The sequence below is a fragment of the Silurus meridionalis genome, chromosome 13, assembly GCF_014805685.1.
Source record: "Silurus meridionalis isolate SWU-2019-XX chromosome 13, ASM1480568v1, whole genome shotgun sequence".
Taxonomy (NCBI): Eukaryota; Metazoa; Chordata; class Actinopteri; order Siluriformes; family Siluridae; genus Silurus; species Silurus meridionalis.
This window is the reverse complement of record NC_060896.1, coordinates 13,679,724-13,701,388: the sequence shown is the minus strand read 5'-3', so window position 1 is coordinate 13,701,388 and position 21,665 is coordinate 13,679,724. Positions and strand designations below refer to the sequence as shown.

The following is a 21,665-nucleotide window of genomic DNA, read 5'->3' as shown; positions in this document are numbered from 1 at the left end:
TAGCACACCAGCGAGTCTCCCTCAGCCACCACAAAGATCAGGTCCTTGTGGGCGGCAGCATGCATGCGGCCAGCAAAGGGCAGCACGTATGGCTTTGTGCGGCATTTCTGCGTCGCCGTGTCTAAGCACTGGATAAGGCGGGACGGCCGAGTAAAAAAGTCAGCATCGTTCTCTTCTCCACCCAGGAGGTAGATGATGCCGTCGAGGTGGACCCCTGCGGCACCGGACACAGCTGTGTCCAACTGGTTGGTCTCTGTCCAGGTGTTGGCACGTACAGAGTAGTAGACGACGCCGTGGGACAGTGTGTCCTGAAGCGTCTTGCCTCCTAGTGAGTAGATGGTATCCTCTGAGGCAACAGACACCAATGCGTGGTGCAGGCGGTCACGAGGCAACGGCGCGCACCTTTCCCAATCCATTGTACGCATGTTACACTTCCACATCCGCCGTGGGATAGAACCGCCCACCACGTAAAGGTCGCCGCCGTGCTTGCAGGCTGCCGTGATCTGATGGCACAAACTATTCTGCCCGCTCACACTGATTGCATCGTCCTCAGCACAGTGAAGTGACACGGCAAGTGAGTGTGTCCGCGTCTCCTCCTTGCCTATAAGGTAGATGTGAACATTCTCTCCAATCTCCTGAAAAATAAAGATGCATCACATGGTCATCTTTACCTTATTCTTAAAAAAAGAAAGAAAAGTTATGATATATATACACAGTGGTGTGAAAAAGTGTTTGCCCCCTTAATGATTTCTTATTTATTTGCATGTTTGTCACACTAATGTCTTAGATCATCAAACTAATTTAAATATTAGTAAAAGATAACACAAGTGAACACAAAATGCAGTTTTTAAATGAAAGTTTTTATTATTGAAGGAAAACAAAATCCAAAACTACATGGCCCTCTCTTAAATAGGACCTGTCTGACAAAGTGAAGTAGACCAAAAGATCCTCAAAAGCTGGACATCATGCTGAGATCCAAAAAAATTGAGACAAATTCAGACAAAAAAAAGCCATATATAAGCCGCTGAATTTGACAAAGATTTTTATTTTGAACATAAATAAGCCGCACCTGTCTATAAGTCTACATTGAAACTAATGAACTTTACACAGGCTTTAACGAAAGAAAGTGTCTGTTACACGGTGTAACGGGTGAAATATGTTGTGGCTTCTTTAAGAGCAGAGCGGCATTTTGGGTATTACTGCATGTGTGCAAGACCGAGGAATATGTCCTTATTATTTTCTGATGCTCATTTCTAAGTTTCTTTGACTGACCCGTAACGCTGTTGAAAAATAAAAAAGCACGAGTTTTGGAAACCTGTCCGTGCTTATATGATTTCTGTTGCAACTGGAGTTAGCAAGCTATCCCCTTGACCCAGACTCAACGCGTTACAACGGCTTGTATCTAAACAGGAGCCTACCAAGAAAGTCATTGTTCACCGTCTTCCTCCTTCCTTTCACAACAATTGCTCTCAGGAGTTTTTCTTTTGGCATCGTCGTGTTTAAAAATCACCATCGGTGAAGCTTTTCTCCCGAAGCTGTGCAGCTCAAAACACAAATGAGGTGCGTTTTTTTGTTTCCGTTCGGAAATTTCATTGGTCTAATGTTATGTCGCTCAATTTTTGGCTTGAAGTTTGTAAAATGGGAAAATCCAGGAAAAATCCATAAATTCGCCGCTTCGTTGTTTAGGCCGCGGGGCTCAAAACGTGGGGAAAAAGTAGCGGCTTATAGTCTGAAAAATACGGTAATTGAGATCTAACAGTCTGTAAAAGATTATAAAGCCATTTCTAAAACTTTGGGATTCAAGTGAACCACAGTGAGAGCCATTATTCACAAATGGCAAAAACATGAAACAGTGGAGAAACTTTCCAGGAGTGGCCTTCTGACCAAAATTACCCCAAGAGCACAGCAACGACTCATCCAAGAGGTCACAAAAGACCCCAAAATAACATCCAAAGAGCTGCAGGTCTCACTTGCCTCAGTTAAGCTCAGTGTTAATGACTCCACCCTAAGAAAGAGACGGCAAAAATTATCTGCATGGCAGAGTTACAAGACCAAACTGCTGCTGAGCAAAAAGAACATAAAGGTTCATCTCAGTTTTCCTGAAGGAGAATATCCGGCCATCTGTTCATGACCTCAAGCTGAAGCGAAATTGGGTTCTGCAGCAGGACAATAAACCAAAACACACCAGCAAGTCCACCTCTGAATGGCTAAAGAAAAACAAAATGAAGACTTTGGAGTGGCCTAGTCAAAGTCCTAACCTGAATCCTATTGAGATGCTGTGGCATGACCTTAAAAAGGCGGTTCATGCTCGAACAAAAACCCAATGTGGCTGAATTACAACAATTCTGCATAGATGAGTGGAGCAAAATTCCTCCACAGTGCTGTAACAGACTCACTGTCGCAAAAGCTTGATTGCAGTTGTTGCTGCTAAGGGCGATCAGGTTTAGGGGGCAAACACTTTCACACAGGGCCATGTAGTTTTGGATTTTTGTTTTCCCTCAATAATAAAAACCTTTGTTTAAAAACTGCATGTTGTGTTCACTTGTGTTATCTTTTACTAATATTTAAAATAGTTTAAAGATCTGAAACATTAAAAAAAAAAAAAAGAAATCAGGTCACGGTCACATCGCTGTGTGTGTGTGTGTGTGTGTGTGTGTGTGTGTGTGTGTGTGTGTGTGTGTGTGTGTGTGTATATATATATATATATATATATATATATATATATATATATATATATATATATATATATATATATATATATATATATATATATATATATACACACATACATACACATACACAGTACAGACCAAAGGTTTGGACACACCTTCTCATTCAAAGAGTTTTCTTTATTTTCATGACTATGAAAATTGTAGAGTCACACTGAAGGCATCAAGGGCTATTTGACCAAGAAGGAGAGTGATGGGGTGCTGCGCCAGATGACCTGGCCTCCACAGTCACCAGACCTGAACCCAATCGAGATGGTTTAGGGGTGAGCTGGACCGCAGAGTGAAGGCAAAAGGGCCAACAAGTGCCAAGCATCTCTCGGGGAACTCCTTCAAGACTGTTGGAAGACCATTTCAGGTGACTACCTCTTGAAGCTCATCAAGAGAATGCCAAGAGTGTGCAAAGCAGTAATCAAAGCAAAAGGTGGCTACTTTGAAGAACCGAGAATATGACATTTTTCAGTTGTTTCACACTTTTTTGTTATGTATATAATTCCCCGTGTGTTAATTCATAGTTTTGATGCCTTCAGTGTGAATCTACAATTTTCATAGTCATGAAAATAAAGAAAACTGTTTGAATGAGAAGGTGTGTCCAAACTTTTGGTCTGTACTATATATATATATATATATTACACACACACATATACACACACACACACACACACACACACACACACACACACATGTATGTATGTATACGTGAAGTTAAACATGCATTTGATTAACTGACCTTTAGGCTATCAGAGAGCATATCTGCAAACTCCTCTCGTTCAACTTTGTTGTGGTTTATCCAAGACTCGATTGCTACAGTTGGATTTTGGGAACTTGGAACACCATCTAAGATAGCGGCAAGACATTAACCTAGTCAGGATTGTGCTTTGTTTCAATAACGAGTCACATGACTAAACAGTTACTAAACAGTACATACTGTACTAACATGCAGCCGAAACATGCCATTGGCTAATTGATGTGTTATCTGTTAGCAGAATATCCAACCTGCACAAACTGAAAAAAATAGATAAATGATGGTATTTAAAAAAAGCCATAATGAAGAAGAGTAAAAAAACAAAAAGAAAAGTGATTGTGATTTGCAAGGAGTACTTGTCCATAATCCATTGTACTTTTTTGGTATATAAATATGAAACACATTTGACCGTGTTATCAGATAATTGTACAACAAAATATTTACTGTATGCTACAGATCTCTATATTGTAAGTCAAGATTTAGCATTTGAATTCATTTTAGTCTCGAGTTCTGGAAAATTTGTCCACGTGTTTTATTTCGTTTGCTTCAACGCTGCCGAGTTATCTTGTGGGAGGAAGTGGATGGAAAATGTGTTGTTTCCAGAGTGAGAGGAATCTTGCCAGCACATTTCCTGACCCAGCTGTTTCAAATGTGCTGAAGAAATGCCATTTGTTTACACACTTTGTTAAGTGAAAGCACCACATTTCACAGAGGAAATTCCAGCCGGAATCATTAGCAGATATATTACCAAACACAAATAAAGATATGACCAAAGACTACACAAAGTCGTCCTTTCAATACTTCATTATAGCCTCAAATGTCAAACATATTTAGCTTTTATTTTTATATATATATATATATATATATATATATATATATATATTTCTACAACAAAAAGATGTTTTTAGCTTATATCATTGCAGTAAATTGTCTACACCTGGATGCAGACATGTTTCAGTACAACCCCACACACCTTTGATGATGTCAATGAGGAGCTGTAAAGGGAGATTGAGGAACTCATCTGTCTGGTGCAGTTGTACCAGATGAATCTTAGCGCAATGCTTAGCTGCTGTGTAGAGCTCCTGGTCACTGTGTCTGTCTGCCAACCACATCACCTGTAACAGAGACCTGAATAAAAAACAGTGCTACTTCTTTTAGAGGTTTGGAACAAGTTACATTTATTTGCCTCACCTGAAGACAGTTCTTGACATCCACGGTTCGTGAGAGAAAGCGGGAGCACTCCTCAAAGAGGGCGGTGAGTTGGTACATGTCAGACATTTCGTAGGTGTCCTGCAGATCTTCCACCTGCAGCTTAATGGTGCCATGGTAGATGTAGTCCACCAGGAGCTGGAAGACAGGTGCGCTGATGTCTTTCAACTCGATGTGGCGATTGTGACTTTCTCGGAGGTTCGAGGTGAACATAGACCTGAAGAAGCTGCTTTGGGCCGAAAGCACCAGGCGATGCAGGTTAAACTCTTTGCTGTCCACAGTGATGGTAACATCTGCAAACAAGCCGTCCTCCAAGCACAAGTCCATAATGCTCTTGACCACCCGGCTGGAGTGTGAACGATCTGTAAAAGTGTATCCCTGGAAGTAGTTCTCCTCTACAGGGGAAGAGCCCACGCTGAGGCCCCCGTCATCACACGCCTCCATTGTATCTGATGTACGCTGCAGCTGCCTAGTCTGGAGGAAACATTACAGACCTTCAAACACGTCTTCATTATTTAACTGTAAACTAGGTTGTAAAAAGAAGTCAAAATACAACAAGAATGAATAGAAATTCTAATAATCAAGTACAGACTCAAACATTTATTCACAAACCCATCAAACACTGATACAATCCTAAATTATAGTAATCTTGGTGGCACAATGCTTAGTCCTGCCAAGGCCCTGATTCAATCCTGAGCTCAGGCTGCTGTCTGTGTCCATTTGGGTTTCCTCTACATTCTAAATTTTCATCCTAAAAACAAGGAGGTAGGTGGACAGGCTACTCTGAATTTATCTGTGCTTATGTGTGCACGTGGTTTACAGGGTCAGCCATGATACAGAGCAGAGCAGAGGGGGTTAATGCCTTGTGTAAGAGCCCAACAATGGCAGCTTGGCTCGAACCCCCAGCCTTCTGATCACTTACCAAGAGCTTTAACCATTTAGCCATAACGTCCTTATACACAAACACAAAATGCCCTACAACTGACTGACCATCATAACTGGGTATCTTCTTGCCTGATCTACCATGACCACAAACAGGATTAACTGGCAGCAGAAAATCAGTTAATGAGCTCAAGAAATGATCCATTATGGAAAAGCAGCTCCAACATGTACAGGTTTTGATCCATCTGCGTCTTCAGCGGGAGGTCAGACATAAGAATCGAATCCTCCTCTATGATAACACGATTTTCGCCTTATACCAGTACAACACACACACACAGGCCAGGTAAACTTTACTTTCTGTTCTAGCTTGTTTTACATTGCATTAGACACACAGCCCTGTTAAAAGCCCACATGTCTGTAGCAAACAATAATAATTGCCTTGTCTTTCATTAACTTGACTGTTCACTGCACTCATATTGGCTTTTCTACTACCACAACCTGTTACATACCAAGCTATCAGGACCTGGCTAGCAAAAAAGTAGCTAACGCTAGCTGTAGTTCGTCTGCACACAATCCCTATAGCTCAATAATACACGGAAAAGACAAACTACTATTTGTAAAACAACATATCGTACTTGCGAGGTTCTGCACTTTTCAAATGCAACTAGCCAGCTCTCCACTGAAGCGTGTTTTGCTTATCCATAATCCTGCTTGCTATATGTTGATTTTAGGGACAGGCAGAGAACTCGCATGTGGTTTTTGTTTAAGCTCGCTGCTGCCACGTCGCCGTGGAGGCCTGTCATTACAGCAACACTACCACTAAGGGTATCCCATAAGTATAATAATAGATTTAAGGATTTAACTCCTTTTTACAATGCCCTGTGCAAATGCATTTTTAATAAATGCATATTTAGAAAAAAATCTAAATAATGTATATCTTAATAAAAAAAGTATTTATATGAGTATATGAAAGACCTGGGATTTGGAATCCCAGCCAGGAGTTTGTCACTAGAACAGAGCCTTTCTTAATAATAAACTATTTCCACTGAGTCCCAATTAAAAATGTTTAATTACTACCGTATACGAAACAATCACAATCATGGATTGTGGGAATATGTTGGGACATATTCTTTCCATTTCTGATAATAGATTTATTAGTGCTCTTTGGAATGTGTATACAATAAAGTAGTACCGAATCAAGGATATTAGTCTATGGTACCTTATTTATTATTGGTATACATTCAAACATAGGGCCATACTTTCACTGAAAACAAAAGATTTGAAACCATAAATTAAATTTTTAGTTTGTAAAATACATTTCCAAGACTTGAAATGCAGTTGAAGATTTGGTCAGGATTAATGGTGTCATGGAGATTATCCATCATGCAATACCATCAGGCATCTGATTGGCCCCAAAGTTATTCTGCAGCAGGACAATAATCCTAAACATACAGCCAAAGTAAATGAGAACTATCCAGTGTAGAGAAGAACACATCCTGAAAGTGACGGTTTGGCCTCATAAAGTCATGAACTTAACATTATCAAGTCTGTCTGGCATTACATAGAAAGACAAGAATTTGAGGCAGCCAACATTCACAGAAGATATGTTTTTGGTTCTCCAAGATGTTTGAAATTACCTGCCACGTTCATAAAAAAAATTGCATGCAAGAGTCCTCACAACACAGATTGATTTGATTGGGACTTCATCTTCATGACATTATCTCACTAAAGTCCGTTTTGGTTCTTGTTTGTTACACTGAAAAATGTGGAGGGGGTGAATACACTGCATGATTATAACTATTCAGTATTTAATTTCATTGGGAGTTGGACGATACATGAGTTTTCCGCAGGTGGAGCAATGTGAGAGCAAATAAAGCCACTGTGACACTCGACACTCGGCACTCTGAGGATTTTAATCCTCTGCTTTACTCCGTCTCTTCAAATCAGGCTGATGTTTAAATACCATAGCAATGTCTGGAAAAATGCAGCTTGTTAAATTTGCACAGGTTTTTCTGTATCTCGTGGCTTTCAAGGAACTTTGGCATACATATTCAGGTACTATTCATTTGTAACTTTTGTCTTTTATTGTCAGCGTTCTTAGGCATGGCAGAATGCATGAAACTCAGGCTTGATTTTTTTCTTTAGCTTCTAGTTTGGATATGATCAGTCATTTGATGACCTGTAGCTTCTTGTATTGTGCCTCAGATTTTGGCATTATATATAAAATCGAGAGATTACATATTTTTTTTTTATCAAAACAAAGCTGCACATTTATGACTCTGACTCCGCATTCATAACATTCCATTGCCCAGTTATTCAGCCAAGTGTGGGCTCAGCCATTTGTCAGCACTCACTGAATTTCAGCTTATGAATTGAGCATAACTTACTAAATTGATTTATAGGGCTATATGTTTTACACTATATGCAAAAGTATTGGGACACCTGATATGTGATTGTTCCCCAAACTGTTACCACAACATTTTTGCATGTAGAAGCATGACATTTTCTCTTGACTTGAACTAGCTGGCCCAAACCTGTTCCTGATTAACAATGCCCCTGTTCACAAAGCCAGCTCAAAAAAAAAAAAAAAAACATCTGTTATTGTTTGGATTTACATGGGTTGGAGTTGTAGATCTTGAGTGGCCTGCTAAAGAGCTTTGAACTCATCCCTATTAAAACCTACTGGGATGAATTGGAACACTGACTTTTGACTAATGATAATTGAGGACAGATAAGAAAGTGTCTTAAGTATCAGCATTAAGTGCATCCTTGTTCGCCTATACACACTTTAGTTAATAAACAAGAATCATTTTTGTTAAGATGTATGTAATTCTCATCCTCGATCAGAAGGTGGATAGGCAAAAGTCCACAACAGTTTGTGTTCTTAAGTATTGATTCATCCAACCACTTTCAATAGCAATCTGTTATACATACAGTAGGTGTGTGTGGTCTTGTTTTTAAGAAAGCACACACATCTAAACAAACTACGCTTGGTGTCATTGCAAGAGCATAACTTCCTGTACACCAAACTTGTACAACTCGGCGAAGACACATTCAGGACTGGGATGAAGTAGTCAGTTGTCATAATCATGTATAATGAGTTTAGTGATGGGATGATCGGGTGCCAGTATGATAGGATGTATGGTATTAGCATCAAGTTCCTCAGCCTCCACCCTTAATTATTCCCAAGGCTTGATCATATTTGGGTGACAGAGTGCTTAACCTACTGTTAGTATGTATGACTTTGCCATTTTGAAGTTCATGGACCCCATCCGGAAATCTATCCTGTTGCGCTTGTCTTAGAAGATGCAGTTCAGTATCAGTTTGTTGGGCAGCTGCTACTGCCCCATGTGCAGAATGGTACGTGGCTTGGACTAAGTCTGCCCATGTTGCGTGCTGCTCTGTATCTGGTAGGAAAGACTAAAGAACAGCCACATGAGCACAGAAGAATAGCTTTTTTAGCTTATTCTAATCAGTCGAGGATGAAGTTGGTTGTTTTGGCCAGTATTCTAGTGACTGCTGAAGAAAATGAGGGCCCTGATTCCACCGACATACATTAGAGAGCTCATAAAGTGTTATGCCTCTTTTGATATCATCAGCAGAGTTTAGTTCTGAGTCCACATATCTCCTACTATCAGACCTGGTCAACTCCTGTATTTCCACAATTCGTGTGCCAACGAAAACCTGGTAATGACAATATTTCGATTTGATCCATGTGAGAATTGTGGTGGAGTCTGTCTAGAGAATAGTGTTATGAATGTGTAGGGTAAATTTGGTTAGGATGAGTTTAGCCAGTCGGGTTCCTCTAAGGGCGCCACGCAGTTCCAAACAGGGAATGGATAGTTGCCTTTTGAGTGCAACAGGAGACCTAGCCATAACAAATGAGGTATGAATCCTTCCGTCCTCATCTTGGAGTCGCAGATATGCCACTGAGCTGTGAGCCCGCTTAGAGGCATCACAGAATACGTGCAACTCGAATTTATACTTCTCATGTTTTGGACAAATTGAGAATTACCACCGTGGCATGGATACATTGGAAAGATACTGCAGTTCATTGGTCTACTTTTGCCATTTGTCAAGCATCTCCTTTCAAATGCTTTCATTCCAGCCTCTTTTGTTTATCCACTGAGCTCAAACATAGATTTTAAATCGCAAGGCAAAATATAACTTAGGGGTCATATTGAAGGGCTAACACTTTATAAATGTTGCTCATGGTGGTCTCCTCTGAGGATAGTGGGCGATTTCCCACTAGTCCAAGCCCGAGTGTAGACTCTTGTGGGTCTATCTTGTTTGCAGTCAGACATAGCTCACAGCTTTCGGATCGTGCCTCAGTTGACTTGACGCTGGAGGGCATAGATAGCACAGCAGGGGCCACTTGTAGATAGGGCTTCTCTCCCTTTTCAGGTCTCTCCAGAAGAAGCACAGCAAAGGCTCAAGCAGCATTCAGTAGTCAAGTCAAGTCAAGTGGCTTTTATTGTCATTTTTACTATACACAGTGGTACACAGTACACAGTAAAAACGAAACAACGTTCCTCCGGAACCCTGGTGCTACACTAAACAACAAAACAACATAAAGTGCATCGAGTGCAGCCTGGTGCAAACAGTGCAAACAAAAGAACAGTACAGACAGACAGAGTGCAGACAGACAACACAAGACAAGACAAAAGACAAAAACCAAGTATAGCGCCGACTAGTAAACCGACTGTATACTTACATATACAGTACTGTGTGAGGAGAAATGTAAAAACTATACCCAGGAGAAAGTACAAACAGAACAGAGCAATGTAGTGCAAAAAAACAGCAGCAAGGAGGTGCAAAGACAGCATGTAAACATTATACTGAATACAAAAGGTGCAAAAACAGCATGTAAACATTATACTGAGTACAAGGTGCAGTATAAATAATAATAAATAATTAAATGGTGGTGGAGTGGATCGAGAAGAGTGATGATTGTGTTTAGTCCAGGTTGTACAGTTCAGTAACACACAGACTGAGTGTGTGTGTGTGTGTGTAAGTGAGTGTGTGTGAGTTCTGTTCAGTTCTTTGTGTTGAGAAGCCTGATGGCTTGTGGAAGAAACTGTTACACAGTCTTGTTGTGACGGCCCGAATGCTTCGGAACCGTTTTCCTGATGGTAGGAGGGTGAAGTGTGTGTGTGTGTGATCGTCCACAATGCTGTGTGCTTTGCGGATGCAGCGTGTGGTGTAAATGTCCATGATAGAGGGGAGAGAGACTCCGATGATCTTCTCAGCTGTCCTCACTATCCTCTGTAGGGTCTTGCGATCCGAGACGGTGCAATTCCCAAACCAGGCAGTGATGCAGCTGCTCAGGATGCTCTCAATGGTCCCTCTGTAGAACATGGACAGGATGGGGGGAGGGAGATGAGCTTTCCTCAGCCTTCTCAGGAAGTAGAGACACTGCTGGGCTTTCTTGGTGATGGAGCTGGTGTTAAGTGACCAGGTGAGGTTGTCCGCCAGATGAACACCAAGGAATTTGGTGCTCTTGACGATCTCCACAGAGGATCCATCGATAATCAGTGGAGATTGGTCGCTCTGTGCTCGCCTGAAGTCCACAACCATCTCTTTCGTTTTGTCCACGTTCAGAGACAGGTTGTTTGCTCCACACCAGGCAGTTAACCGTTGCACCTCTTCTCTATATGCTGACTCATCGTTCTTGCTGATTAGACCCACCACGGTCGTGTGATCAGCGAACTTGATGATGTGGTTCGAGCTGTGCATTGCTACACAGTCGTGAGTCAGCAGAGTGAACAGCAGTGGACTGAGCACACAGCCCTGAGGGGCTCCAGTGCTCAGTGTGGTGGTGCTGGAGATGCTGTTCCCGATCCGGACTGCCTGAGGTCTCCCAGTCAGGAAGTCCAGGATCCAGTTGCAGAGAGGTGTTCAGGCCCAGAAGGTTCAACTTCTCGATCAGGTGCTGAGGAATGATTGTGTTGAATGCTGAACTGAAATCAATGAACAGCATTCGTACATACGAGTCCTTGTTATCCAGGTGGGTGAGGGCCAGGTGGAGGGTTGTGGAGATGGCATCGTCCGTGGAACGGTTTGGACGATACGCAAACTGCATGGGGTCCAGGGAGGGTGGAAGCTGTGTCTTGATGTGCCTCATGACGAGCCTCTCGAAGCACTTCATCACGATGGGAGTGAGCGCGACGGGACGGTAGTCATTGAGGCAGGAGACAGTCGATTTCTTTGGCACAGGAACGATGGTCGTCGTCTTGAGGCACATGGGAACAACGTTACTGCTCAGGGAGATGTTGAAGATGTCAGTGAAGACATCTGCTAGTTGTTCTGCACATTCCCTGAGCACTCTGCCAGGAATGTTGTCAGGTCCAGCAGACTTCCGTGGGTTAACTCTGCATAAAGTTTTCCTCACTTCAGCTGTGGTTAGACAGAGCACCTGGTCAGTGGGAGGAGGGATGGACTTCCTCGCCACCACATTGTTCTGTACCTCAAACCGGGCATAGAAATCGTTCAGCGCATCTGGGAGGGAGGCATCACGGTCACAAGCAGGTGATGTGGTCTTGTAATTCATGATCGCCTGGATGCCCTGCCACATGCGCCGGGTGTCTCCACTGTCCTGGAAGTGGTTGTGGATTTTCTTCGCGTGCGCACGCTTTGCCTCTCTGATAGCACGAGACAGTTTGGCCCTTGCTGTTTTTAAGGCCGCCTTGTCCCCTGTTCTGAAGGCAGAGTATCTTTGTTTTAACAGCGCACGCACATTTGCAGTCATCCACGGCTTCTGGTTGGAGCGTGTAGTGATGGACTTGGAGATGGTCACATCGTCAACGCACTTGCTGATGTAGCAGGTCACTGATGACGTGTACTCCTCCAAGTTAATGGAATCGCCGTAGGTTGCAGCCTCTCTAAACATGTCCCAGTCAGTGCACTCAAAACAGTCCTGAAGAGCAGAAGTAGCTCCTTCTGGCCAGGTTTTCACCTGTTTCAGAACCGGTTTAGAGCGTCTGATGAGCGGTCTGTATGCTGGAATCAACATACAGACACAGAGCAGTGGTCTGAGTATCCGAGATGGGGGCGGGGCTCCGCACGATACGCGCCGGGGATGTTTGTGTAAACAAGATCCAGCGTGTTCGCTCCTCTCGTTGCAAAGTCCACATGCTGATGGAGTTTAGGAAGCACAGTCTTGAGATTCACATGGTTGAAATCTCCGGCGATAATAAACAATCCGTCGGGGTGAGCATTCTGCAGGTCGCTAATAGCGCCGTAGAGTTCACTCAGTGCCTCCTTAGCATTAGCACTGGGAGGAATGTACACTCCGACGATGTAAACAGTGGTGAATTCCCGTGGTAAATAAAAAGGTCTGCATCTAACAGTCACAAACTCCACTAGCGATGAGCAGTAGCTTGAAACAAGCACAGAGTTCTTACACCATTCCGTGTTGATATAAACACACACGCCACCACCGCAAGTCTTACCGCACAGAGCTGCATTTCTGTCGGCTCGAAACACGGTTAGCCCGTCTAGCTGGATGGTGGCGTCCGGAACTCTGTCGCTGAGCCACGTCTCCGTGAAAACAAAGACGCAACAGTCTCTAAACTCTCGCCGTGTGGTTTGCTGGAGTCGGATGTAGTCCAGTTTATTATCCAGGAGCAGACGTTGAAAGAAAATGGACGGGAGAGCTGGCCGGCTAGGGTTAGCATTTAGCCTAGCACGGACACCCGCCCGCTGCCGCGCTTCCGCTTCCTCGAACAGTGCTTTCGACGTCTCCTCTCCCGGCCACCGGCATCAGGTAACACCGAGGGCTGGGGGCCTGGTCTTTGTGGCCGAGGTCGCAGCAAGCCGAGGTCGCGAAGGTTGTTAATAAGATCATCATGCAGATTGTTGGTTGCATGATGCCTGTACTGTAGCAGTGTCTGGTGGTCGTACACATGAACACAGCTGACTCTGGTGTCCATGTATTGTGGAAGGTCGGGCTAAATATGGTGAAAGCACCATTTTTGGATCCGGAGAGGCCGCTGCGAGCTACTGCCGCGCCGCCACCTTAGTAGAGCCATGACTCTTTCTGGATCTGCATGCAAGACTTCAGAATTCCCTTTGTGAAGAAGAGGAGTTGCATAGCAAGAGACTCCATTTACTTCCACTCTCTCTGTTTTTGTCTCCAGCATTGTAAGAGGATCTCTGTCCTGCTTGGATAGTGTGATGTCTTTCACAGACTAAAAGTAAAGTATGTCTACCAGTGTTGGGCAATAACACGTTACTAGTAACACGTTACTGTAACGCAGTTACATTTGACAGTAACTAATACTGTAACGCATTACTTTTTAAATAAAGTAACTCCGTTACCGTATGGTGCGTTGTCCGTTACTTTTTTAAATGAATTAATTTTGGCTGCAGTGTAGCCTACAGTCTAACCTGTTTACAGCAGCGACGCATTGTAGGATTGGTGGATGAACCACTGTAAACACGAAGAAGACGCACTGGGGGCGTGTTTCTGTTTATTCAAGTATGTGCAGCAGTAATGGCGAGTCAAGGCAAGAGCAAGACGAGTTTCTCAAAGTTAAAATATGCTCATTATTTCACTTTAGTTGAGCATAAAGACAAAAACTTTTTAGTCAAATGTAAGCTGTGTCTTTCTGGTTCGAAGGTCGTATCTACTGCGATCTCCAATCTGTCGAAGCTCCTCCAGAAACTCCATGCCTTGATGAAGCTAGAAGCTAACCTGGTGTCATGTTGAACATTGTTGATAGTTTTCATACTTAAGCTGTGAAAGGAACAATTTTAAGGGCTCAACACAACAGCTTTTATTATGCAGAAGCCACTTTAGTTTTTGATTCTGAATATATTATTCAGCTTGTTTTGTTATTTATTTCAGAAATCCTTGTGATATATTCAGTTTGTGAATAATAAATAAAATAGTGTTTAAAAATTACTTTGTGTTTAAGTCAGTTTTGTGTTTGTAGACCATAACGCATAAAAGGGCATTAATGGGAACATTAAAGAACGTTCTTTAAAAAAGTAACTAAAAAGTTACTTTTAACAGTAACGCATTACTTTTTGGTGTAAGTAATTAACAAAGTAACATTTTTAATGAAGTAACTAGTACTTGTAACTAGTTACTATTTCTTAGTAACTAGCACAACACTGATGTCTACTTGCCAAAATCATTCAACAAGATGAGACAGATCTTGTGTGTCAGAATGGAACAGTGAGATGTTCAGACAGGTAGACTCCAATGGCAGGTTTAGAAATGTAGTTAGAACCTAGATGACCCAACCTAAACTTGTACTAACTGCAATGGGAATGCATAATGGGCCAAGGAGTACTGATGCTGTCGGTGTGATAAGATGTGGGTAATCAGAACCGATAAGTAGAATGGACTGTACATCCTTGAAAGGTTTAATAGGAATATCTCTCAAATGTGTAAACCTGTGCTTTAGAGCAGTGGTCCCCAACCTCCGGGCCATGGACTGGCACCGGTCCGTGGGCCAATTGGTACTGGGCTGCACAGAAAGAACGCATAACTTACATTATTTCTGTTTATAATTATTATTTATTATCTTTATTACATACACTGTGGACATAGGTGATGTCAGACTTATGTGCTGTTGTACAAAAGACTGGACTTGTGGCTGAAATGTCTGCTGAAGATCACCAGGCCGTTGAACAACATATGCTAGATGCATCATACCTGCTAGAGCAGATATATGATGCCCAGTAACAGTGACAGAGGCTGGACAAGACAAGGGTTGTTGAGCTTGCAGTAGTAACTTTGGTGGCTTCTGGACTGGATGCTGACTTTGGGGCGGAGATAAGGCTGTTGTTGATAAGTGTGCAGATATAATATATAAAAGTTCTTTGCACTTCCAACGGCGTCAGGGCTCTGGTAGCGGGGATTCCTGTCTGAAGAAGCGGCAAGCTGGCAGTACGATGCTGTATGGACTGCTATCGCCTGCCTAAGTGAGGTACTGACTTCTGATGCCCAGCACCTGCGGCATGGGATTAGTTTAAGCCATGATACATACGTGGTGAAACTTTGCTCTGCTCTCGAGACATTTGTAATGTGCTTTGTAGTTCTCTGATTTGCTCTTGAACATTCCAAATACTCTCTCCAATCAACGTAACCTTGTCTTCTCAGTGTTCTGCTCAGTCCATAGCCTATCAGGGGTAGAAGCTCAATACATGCGGAGACAGTTTCACCAACATACATATGCTGCGAGTCCTCCTGCATTTGGGGGTGGAATGAGCTGCCGTAGTTGGGAAGTAAGCACAAAGTCATTCAGATGTACAGGGATTCTTCGAATCCTGCTAAGACAGAGACGCTACTGTTCTCCAAGATAGTTCTGAGATAACCATGACAATGAGATGTTGAATCCGGCTCTAAGGACCAATTTGTTAAGATGTCTGTGTGCAGATGCACTGGCTTGCCAACATCTAATCCTCAACCTCGATCAGAAGGTGGATAGGCAAAAGTCCACGACAGTTTGTGTTCTCAAGCATTGGTTTATTTTAACCACTATCACTAGCAATCTGTTATACATAGGTGTGTGTGTGGTTTCATTTTCAAGAATGCACACGCATCTAAACAAATCACGGTCTCGTTGCAACCGCATAACTTCCTGTAGACCAGGGGTCACCCGTAGGCCTTTTTTAAAAATTGCTCACAGTAGCGCCACTTACCAGTGAGCTGCATTTAATTTTTGCTATTCTTTTTTAAATCTGTCATGGATTGACCAAGAGTCGGAAACTGGAGTATGGTTAAAGACCTTGTCTTTATTTTGTATGAACATATACAAGGCAGAGGCTTGAGGAGAAGTACGAACCAGAGAGCGGGTATAATCCGTAACGCGGGTATAAACCGGAGAGCGGGTAGGATTCGTAATGCGGGTAGTCCAGGGATGATCACCAATGTGATCCGTTAAAGGAAAACCTATCGTGAGCGCTTCCTCCGAAGCGGAGCCAGAAGCATGGAAGTACGTGGAATACTAGTGGTAGGAAGTCCGGTAGATCTCTCATGCGCAAGGTGGAATCGGGAGCTTATAAAGCGGAAGGGTAATGGGGAACAGGTGTAGGTGATTAGAGCAGGGAGAGGCTGAGTGAGAGTTAGAGCCTTGGAGGGAGGCGTAGCTGGTGGTTCCCTGACAAAATTTTTGTCATTGGTGTGAATTTAAAGATGACTTTTAAAATATAGATTACTAGATAAAGATAAACATCATTAATTATTAATAATATAATTAAAGGTAAATTGAGCAAATTTGTTATTTTAGAAGTGTGTATCAAACTGGTAGCCCTTTACATTAATCGGTACCCAAGAAGTAGCTCTCAGTTTCAAAAAGGTTGGTGACCCCTGCTGTAGACTAAAATTGTCCAGGCATGTCTCTGACTCCGCCCATGTGTGATGCTATAGTAATTCAACAGGGAATGTAAACAGTTTTAGTGTTTAGATAATTAACTCAAACTTTATCAGTCTTCTAATTATTACAACTTTGCTAAATAGTATTTTTACTGACCTTACCGTCCCACTTTGTTGTCCAAAATGTTAACCCATTTCACTGCATAAAAGAAATAGCAGGTGTCCATTTTAACAACCTTTTATTATTTTTGCATGAAATACTTATTCATGTTTATTACATTTGTAGTTCCTTGATTGATAGCATCATGGAACTTTAATGGTCTAAAAAGATTTATCAACAAAACCTGTGTGCAGATGCATTGGCTGTTTCACAAGTAAGAAGTCCAACAAGCTCAACTTTAATCACCACTGTCAGTGATGCCAACTTGATTTATGAGGTAGGATATTAATAGAGTTAAGTATTGTTATGATTAAAATGAAAGACAATTTTTCAGGATTAGACGTTGTGCTGCATATGTGTTAAAATAGTTTTTTGCATTTTAATGCTTTTTTAAAGCATCCATTAGATTTCTAGCCTTAAAGGTCTTTTTTGCAGAAATGGGTACTTAAAAAAATCTTTGCTCAACTGCTTAGGTTTTTAGGGGTTATCTAACTAATAGCTAATAAAGTATTGGAGCATGGTCATGATGATATCCCCAAACACAGACAAAAGTTGATTATACTGTATTCAAAACAAGAATGTATAAGAACATTATTATATTTATAATACTTTGTTTATCCTAGTTTTTATTGAGAGGACTTGTGATTGATGAAGACAACAACGTTGGAATACGAGACCAAGAAATGGCATCTATGAAGCAGGGGCGGGTTTTCTTAAGCCTTATAAATGATGATATACCTAAAACTGTGCTAGCAATGGAAGAACTGCTGGTCATGCTAGAAGAGGAGGAGCAGTCCTTTAATCAGGGTAACTTTGAGACGCTTCTCCTGGGTATCATCTATTCAGCCTATCAGGTCCAGGACAAGAGGCAAGAAAATCAGCAGCAGGCATGGGCAAGTGTCCTTGGGCGTCTGGCGAATGTCACTCTGGTTCAGCTACGCAGATCATGAATTATTCCATACAATAAAGAGAACAGTCTTCGGTCTTCAGCCGTCACATATGCATGAAACACAATATAGTCAATGTTAAGAGAAAAGTGGCGTATCTGTGTATGTTTTCTTTCTGTCAGTAAATATCAATGATAAGATGAATTCTAAATAATTATCTGTTGTTGATTGTGTATCTTGTACAGTAGCTTGTAGCAACTTCTCCTGCCAGGGTGGAGTTTAAATAAAAGTCCAAGGGGTAGAGTCAATCAGTAATCCTGTTATAGACCCACCTAAATATGACCTAAAACATCATCATTTGAGAAATACTTTGTAATAAACACAGTGGCAATGGTACAAAAATTGATAATCAGTCTCAGAGTTTGGGAAAAGGCAAAATGTTCATGCGGTCAACAAACAGACCTGATACAGAATTTGACCAAAACCAAACAAATAAACCCAATTAAAGAAATGTGGATTGGATTCTTTAGTGTTTTCATGCATGCACAAAACAAATCTTATTTCTGGTATGGAGTGAGTAGCCACAGTGACATGCATATAAAAATACAGATGAATTATAATTTACATATGTTCAAATATTTTAGAAACCTGTAAATAATTTAATTACCAGATGCAAAAGAAAAACAGGTCTTCCTAAATCAAAGTATGCATAAAATTTCTAATCATGGTTATGAGGTTTAACTGGCTTGTTTTGTAGTGTAGTTCAAAAAGGACTATAAAAAGAGATAAAATTAAAGGAACACCTTTACAAATTAAAGTGATATTTTTGCAAGTTTTGAAGTGGGCTTGTATGGGGTATTTATGCATAGGCAGTGTATCAATCGAGCACATTAACATTCACAATTAAATTTTATGTAACAGTATATGACCTCATATACTGACTTACTTTAAACAGATGGTCATTTTAATGGGACATCTTTAGCATTATAAACTAGGTAGAAAAAACAAGTCATATTCAGGCAACAGATAAAACAAACTGAAAACCATTTAGGTTCCTGATCCTGACCCCTGATCTGCCCTGCCTCTGGTTTTGAACTTTGGACTGGTTTTTGTTTTTTGTTTTTGCTCTGCCCTTCATGATTCTGTTTGCCGGCTCTCTAAATCTTGGACTGTTTTTAGTTTTGGTTCTCTCCCTGCATTGCCCTGTTCATCCGTGTTAAGACCCTGGACTGTTTTTTGGACTTTGTTTTTGCCTTTGCCCCATTAAAGCCTGTATTTTCCTTACTCCCTGTGTGCATCCTGCATTTGGGTCCTCACTCACCTAGTCACCCGCAAGATCCCTGACAGAATAATCTGGCCTTACATCGTGATACCTCTGACAAAACAATCTGGCCGTGCACCATGCTCCGCATCGTGTCCCGTGAGTTTTCTGACATAATGTAAAAATATACGTTTTATTAACTCGCCTTAACATGCTTGCGCAGGTTTGATGACAATACGTTTAAGCTGCTAGTTTAGTCAACTTCGGAAGCACAAATTACACTGCATAACAAAGCTGTTGCTCTTCTTGCACTTGAAGTCAAATTGGTCACCTAAATTTGGATAAGGTTTGTTTATTAAGAATTCGATGCCATTTTGCCTTCAGCTGTGTCCACATCACTGGGATTCAGTGGGCACTGCTAAGGTTTCTGGGCCCCCTGGCTAATTTGTACTCTGGGCCCCAAGGCCCCATCCCCCCAATGATCTGATCTTTTGCTACATGTTACTATCAATATAAATAAGAATAATTACTGAGTATTCAGTAAAAGACAAAAAACTAAATTTGGACAGTATTAAATCAACTGAAATTATTCATAGTGTATAAAGTAAATCGAGTGACACCATTGTATGGTCTCTCACACAGACAACAAACACTGTCTGGATTATTATAGTCAATCAGAGTGATAAAATAACAGTGAATAATAAGTTTCACACAACAGCAGCTTTAGAAAGAAATGCAGACATTAGATTAAACAGCAAAAGGACCATTGAATCAGTGACTTTAACTTGAGAACCAAATTAGTTCCAGTTGTGAATTATTTAGACTGGTTTTATTAACGAGTTTCCAGGGTTTCCAAACCTTTATACATCATTACACATATTTGCTGTTCCATTACTTTTGCTTGATTTGCAATGCAAAAGCTAGATTATTGTACAGCTGTTTGTGTATTGTGTAGGGGTCGGTAATTTAATATACTAGTTCATTATAAATTATGCCTAACTATGCCAGAATGTAGGGGTGTTAATAATATTCTAGCAGGTTAGATGTAATGCATAACTACACCACCCTGTTATTAGGGTCCAGGAACCCACTTAATGTGAGGGCACAATTTTGTTGTCACAATGACAAGCCACAGACATGACTTCCAGATTACCACAATTATTATAATTTTTCTTATTTCATTTGAAATAAACAGAACCAATGCAGACATGTCAACATTGACACAAAAATACCAAAACTTGAAAATAAAACGCATTAATTGTCCAGACAAGTTGTTCATAGCAAATGTACCTACATACACACTTTGGTCATGACTTGATATACAGGAAAATACATCATATCAAAATAAAATAAAATCAGTTAAAGAGGGTCTATTTTAACCAAACGCAAGCCAGAGACCAGAGGTGGGAATTCAACATGACTAAGACATTCCTAGAGACATTCCTGATCACCTGATCATATTTTCTTTTATATATATATATATATATATATATATATATATATATATATATATATATATATATAAATTTATTTCGTTTGAAAGAGGCAGATGTAGAAGACAGGGTTGTGTGGAGACGGATGATCCGCTGTGTTGACCCCTAATGGGAGAAGCCGAAAGAGGAAGAAGAAGAAGAAGAAGAAGAAGAAGAAGAAGAAGAAGAGGATGATTAGGGCTGTCAAAATTCAAACGCAAATTCCTTTTTAAGAGACAGGGGGCGCTCTCTGCCATCACTCTTCACAAACATAAAAACAACAACCTGAATCTCAGTGAATATTTGCCTCAAAGACATAATAATAAATATATGTCCAGAAAGCTCGAAATGTCTTTTACATAAACCAATTCACATTGAATACAAATATTCTCTAATTATGTAATCGGTATGAAAGTTAGAAGAGGTACAGTTGCTCCGGTATCACCTCGTTAACCGTCCGTGTGGAAACATAGCAAAGGATCCGTTTGGTGTCCTAATGATTTACGTAATTTTAACCACCATAATCGCTTTAAAACATTTACAAGATTTTTTTGTCTTAATGCTCTATGTTGAGTTCGGTTTCACTAATAATAAACATACATTAGCATGAAGCATCCATATTTCTCCAGGTTCATGTTGCTTAGAGTACTAAAAACAAAAGTTGCGATTAAATATTTTCATCGATTGACAGCCCCAATATTAATCTGACGTGACGCCCGGATTTCAGCGTAACACTAAAACAGGAAGAAGTAATGGCTACTTTTTACTTAAGTACATGTCAGAGGTCAAACTTATTTTCTTTACCTTGAGTAAAAAGGTATAATCAGTACTTCAACTTTTACCCGAGTATTTTAAAACATATTTAACAGAAATAAAAAAATACAACTGGCAATAAGGTGATTAACAACATGACAGAAATGAAGACATCGAATTAACCACCTGTTGTGCAATACAGCGCCAAAACGCAGGGAGGCGCCATTCTGCCCTCTCACACTTT

General features: G+C 41.1%; 2 protein-coding genes across 3 annotated transcripts in view; one reads left to right on the top strand and one right to left on the bottom strand.

Moving 5' to 3' along the window:
- kbtbd4 (kelch repeat and BTB (POZ) domain containing 4) overlaps positions 1-6,345 on the bottom strand; it is an 8,738-nt gene extending 2,393 nt beyond the window's left edge. Inside the window, exons 1-5 of the mRNA XM_046864534.1 lie at positions 6,198-6,345; positions 4,663-5,154; positions 4,445-4,586; positions 3,457-3,563; positions 1-635 (exon numbers count right to left, since the gene is read on the bottom strand). The exon at positions 1-635 is cut by the window's left edge and continues 2,393 nt beyond it. Coding sequence (XP_046720490.1) covers positions 1-635; positions 3,457-3,563; positions 4,445-4,586; positions 4,663-5,124 — 1,346 coding nt within the window. The 5' untranslated portion in view covers positions 5,125-5,154; positions 6,198-6,345. The remainder of the gene's footprint in view (positions 636-3,456; positions 3,564-4,444; positions 4,587-4,662; positions 5,155-6,197) is intronic.
- LOC124395741 (protein FAM180A) lies at positions 5,192-19,219 on the top strand. Of its 2 annotated transcripts, none has more exons than XM_046864540.1 (3): positions 5,192-5,905; positions 17,243-17,325; positions 17,672-19,219. In XM_046864540.1, exons 1-3 carry the CDS (start codon positions 5,854-5,856, stop codon positions 17,996-17,998), a joined length of 462 nt encoding a protein of 153 aa, XP_046720496.1. In that variant the 5' UTR covers positions 5,192-5,853; the 3' UTR covers positions 17,999-19,219. The 2 variants fall into 2 exon arrangements, with proteins under 2 accessions (XP_046720496.1, XP_046720495.1); XM_046864539.1 differs by lacking the exon at positions 5,192-5,905 and adding an exon at positions 7,435-7,617.
- Positions 19,220-21,665: the final 2,446 nt, after the last annotated feature.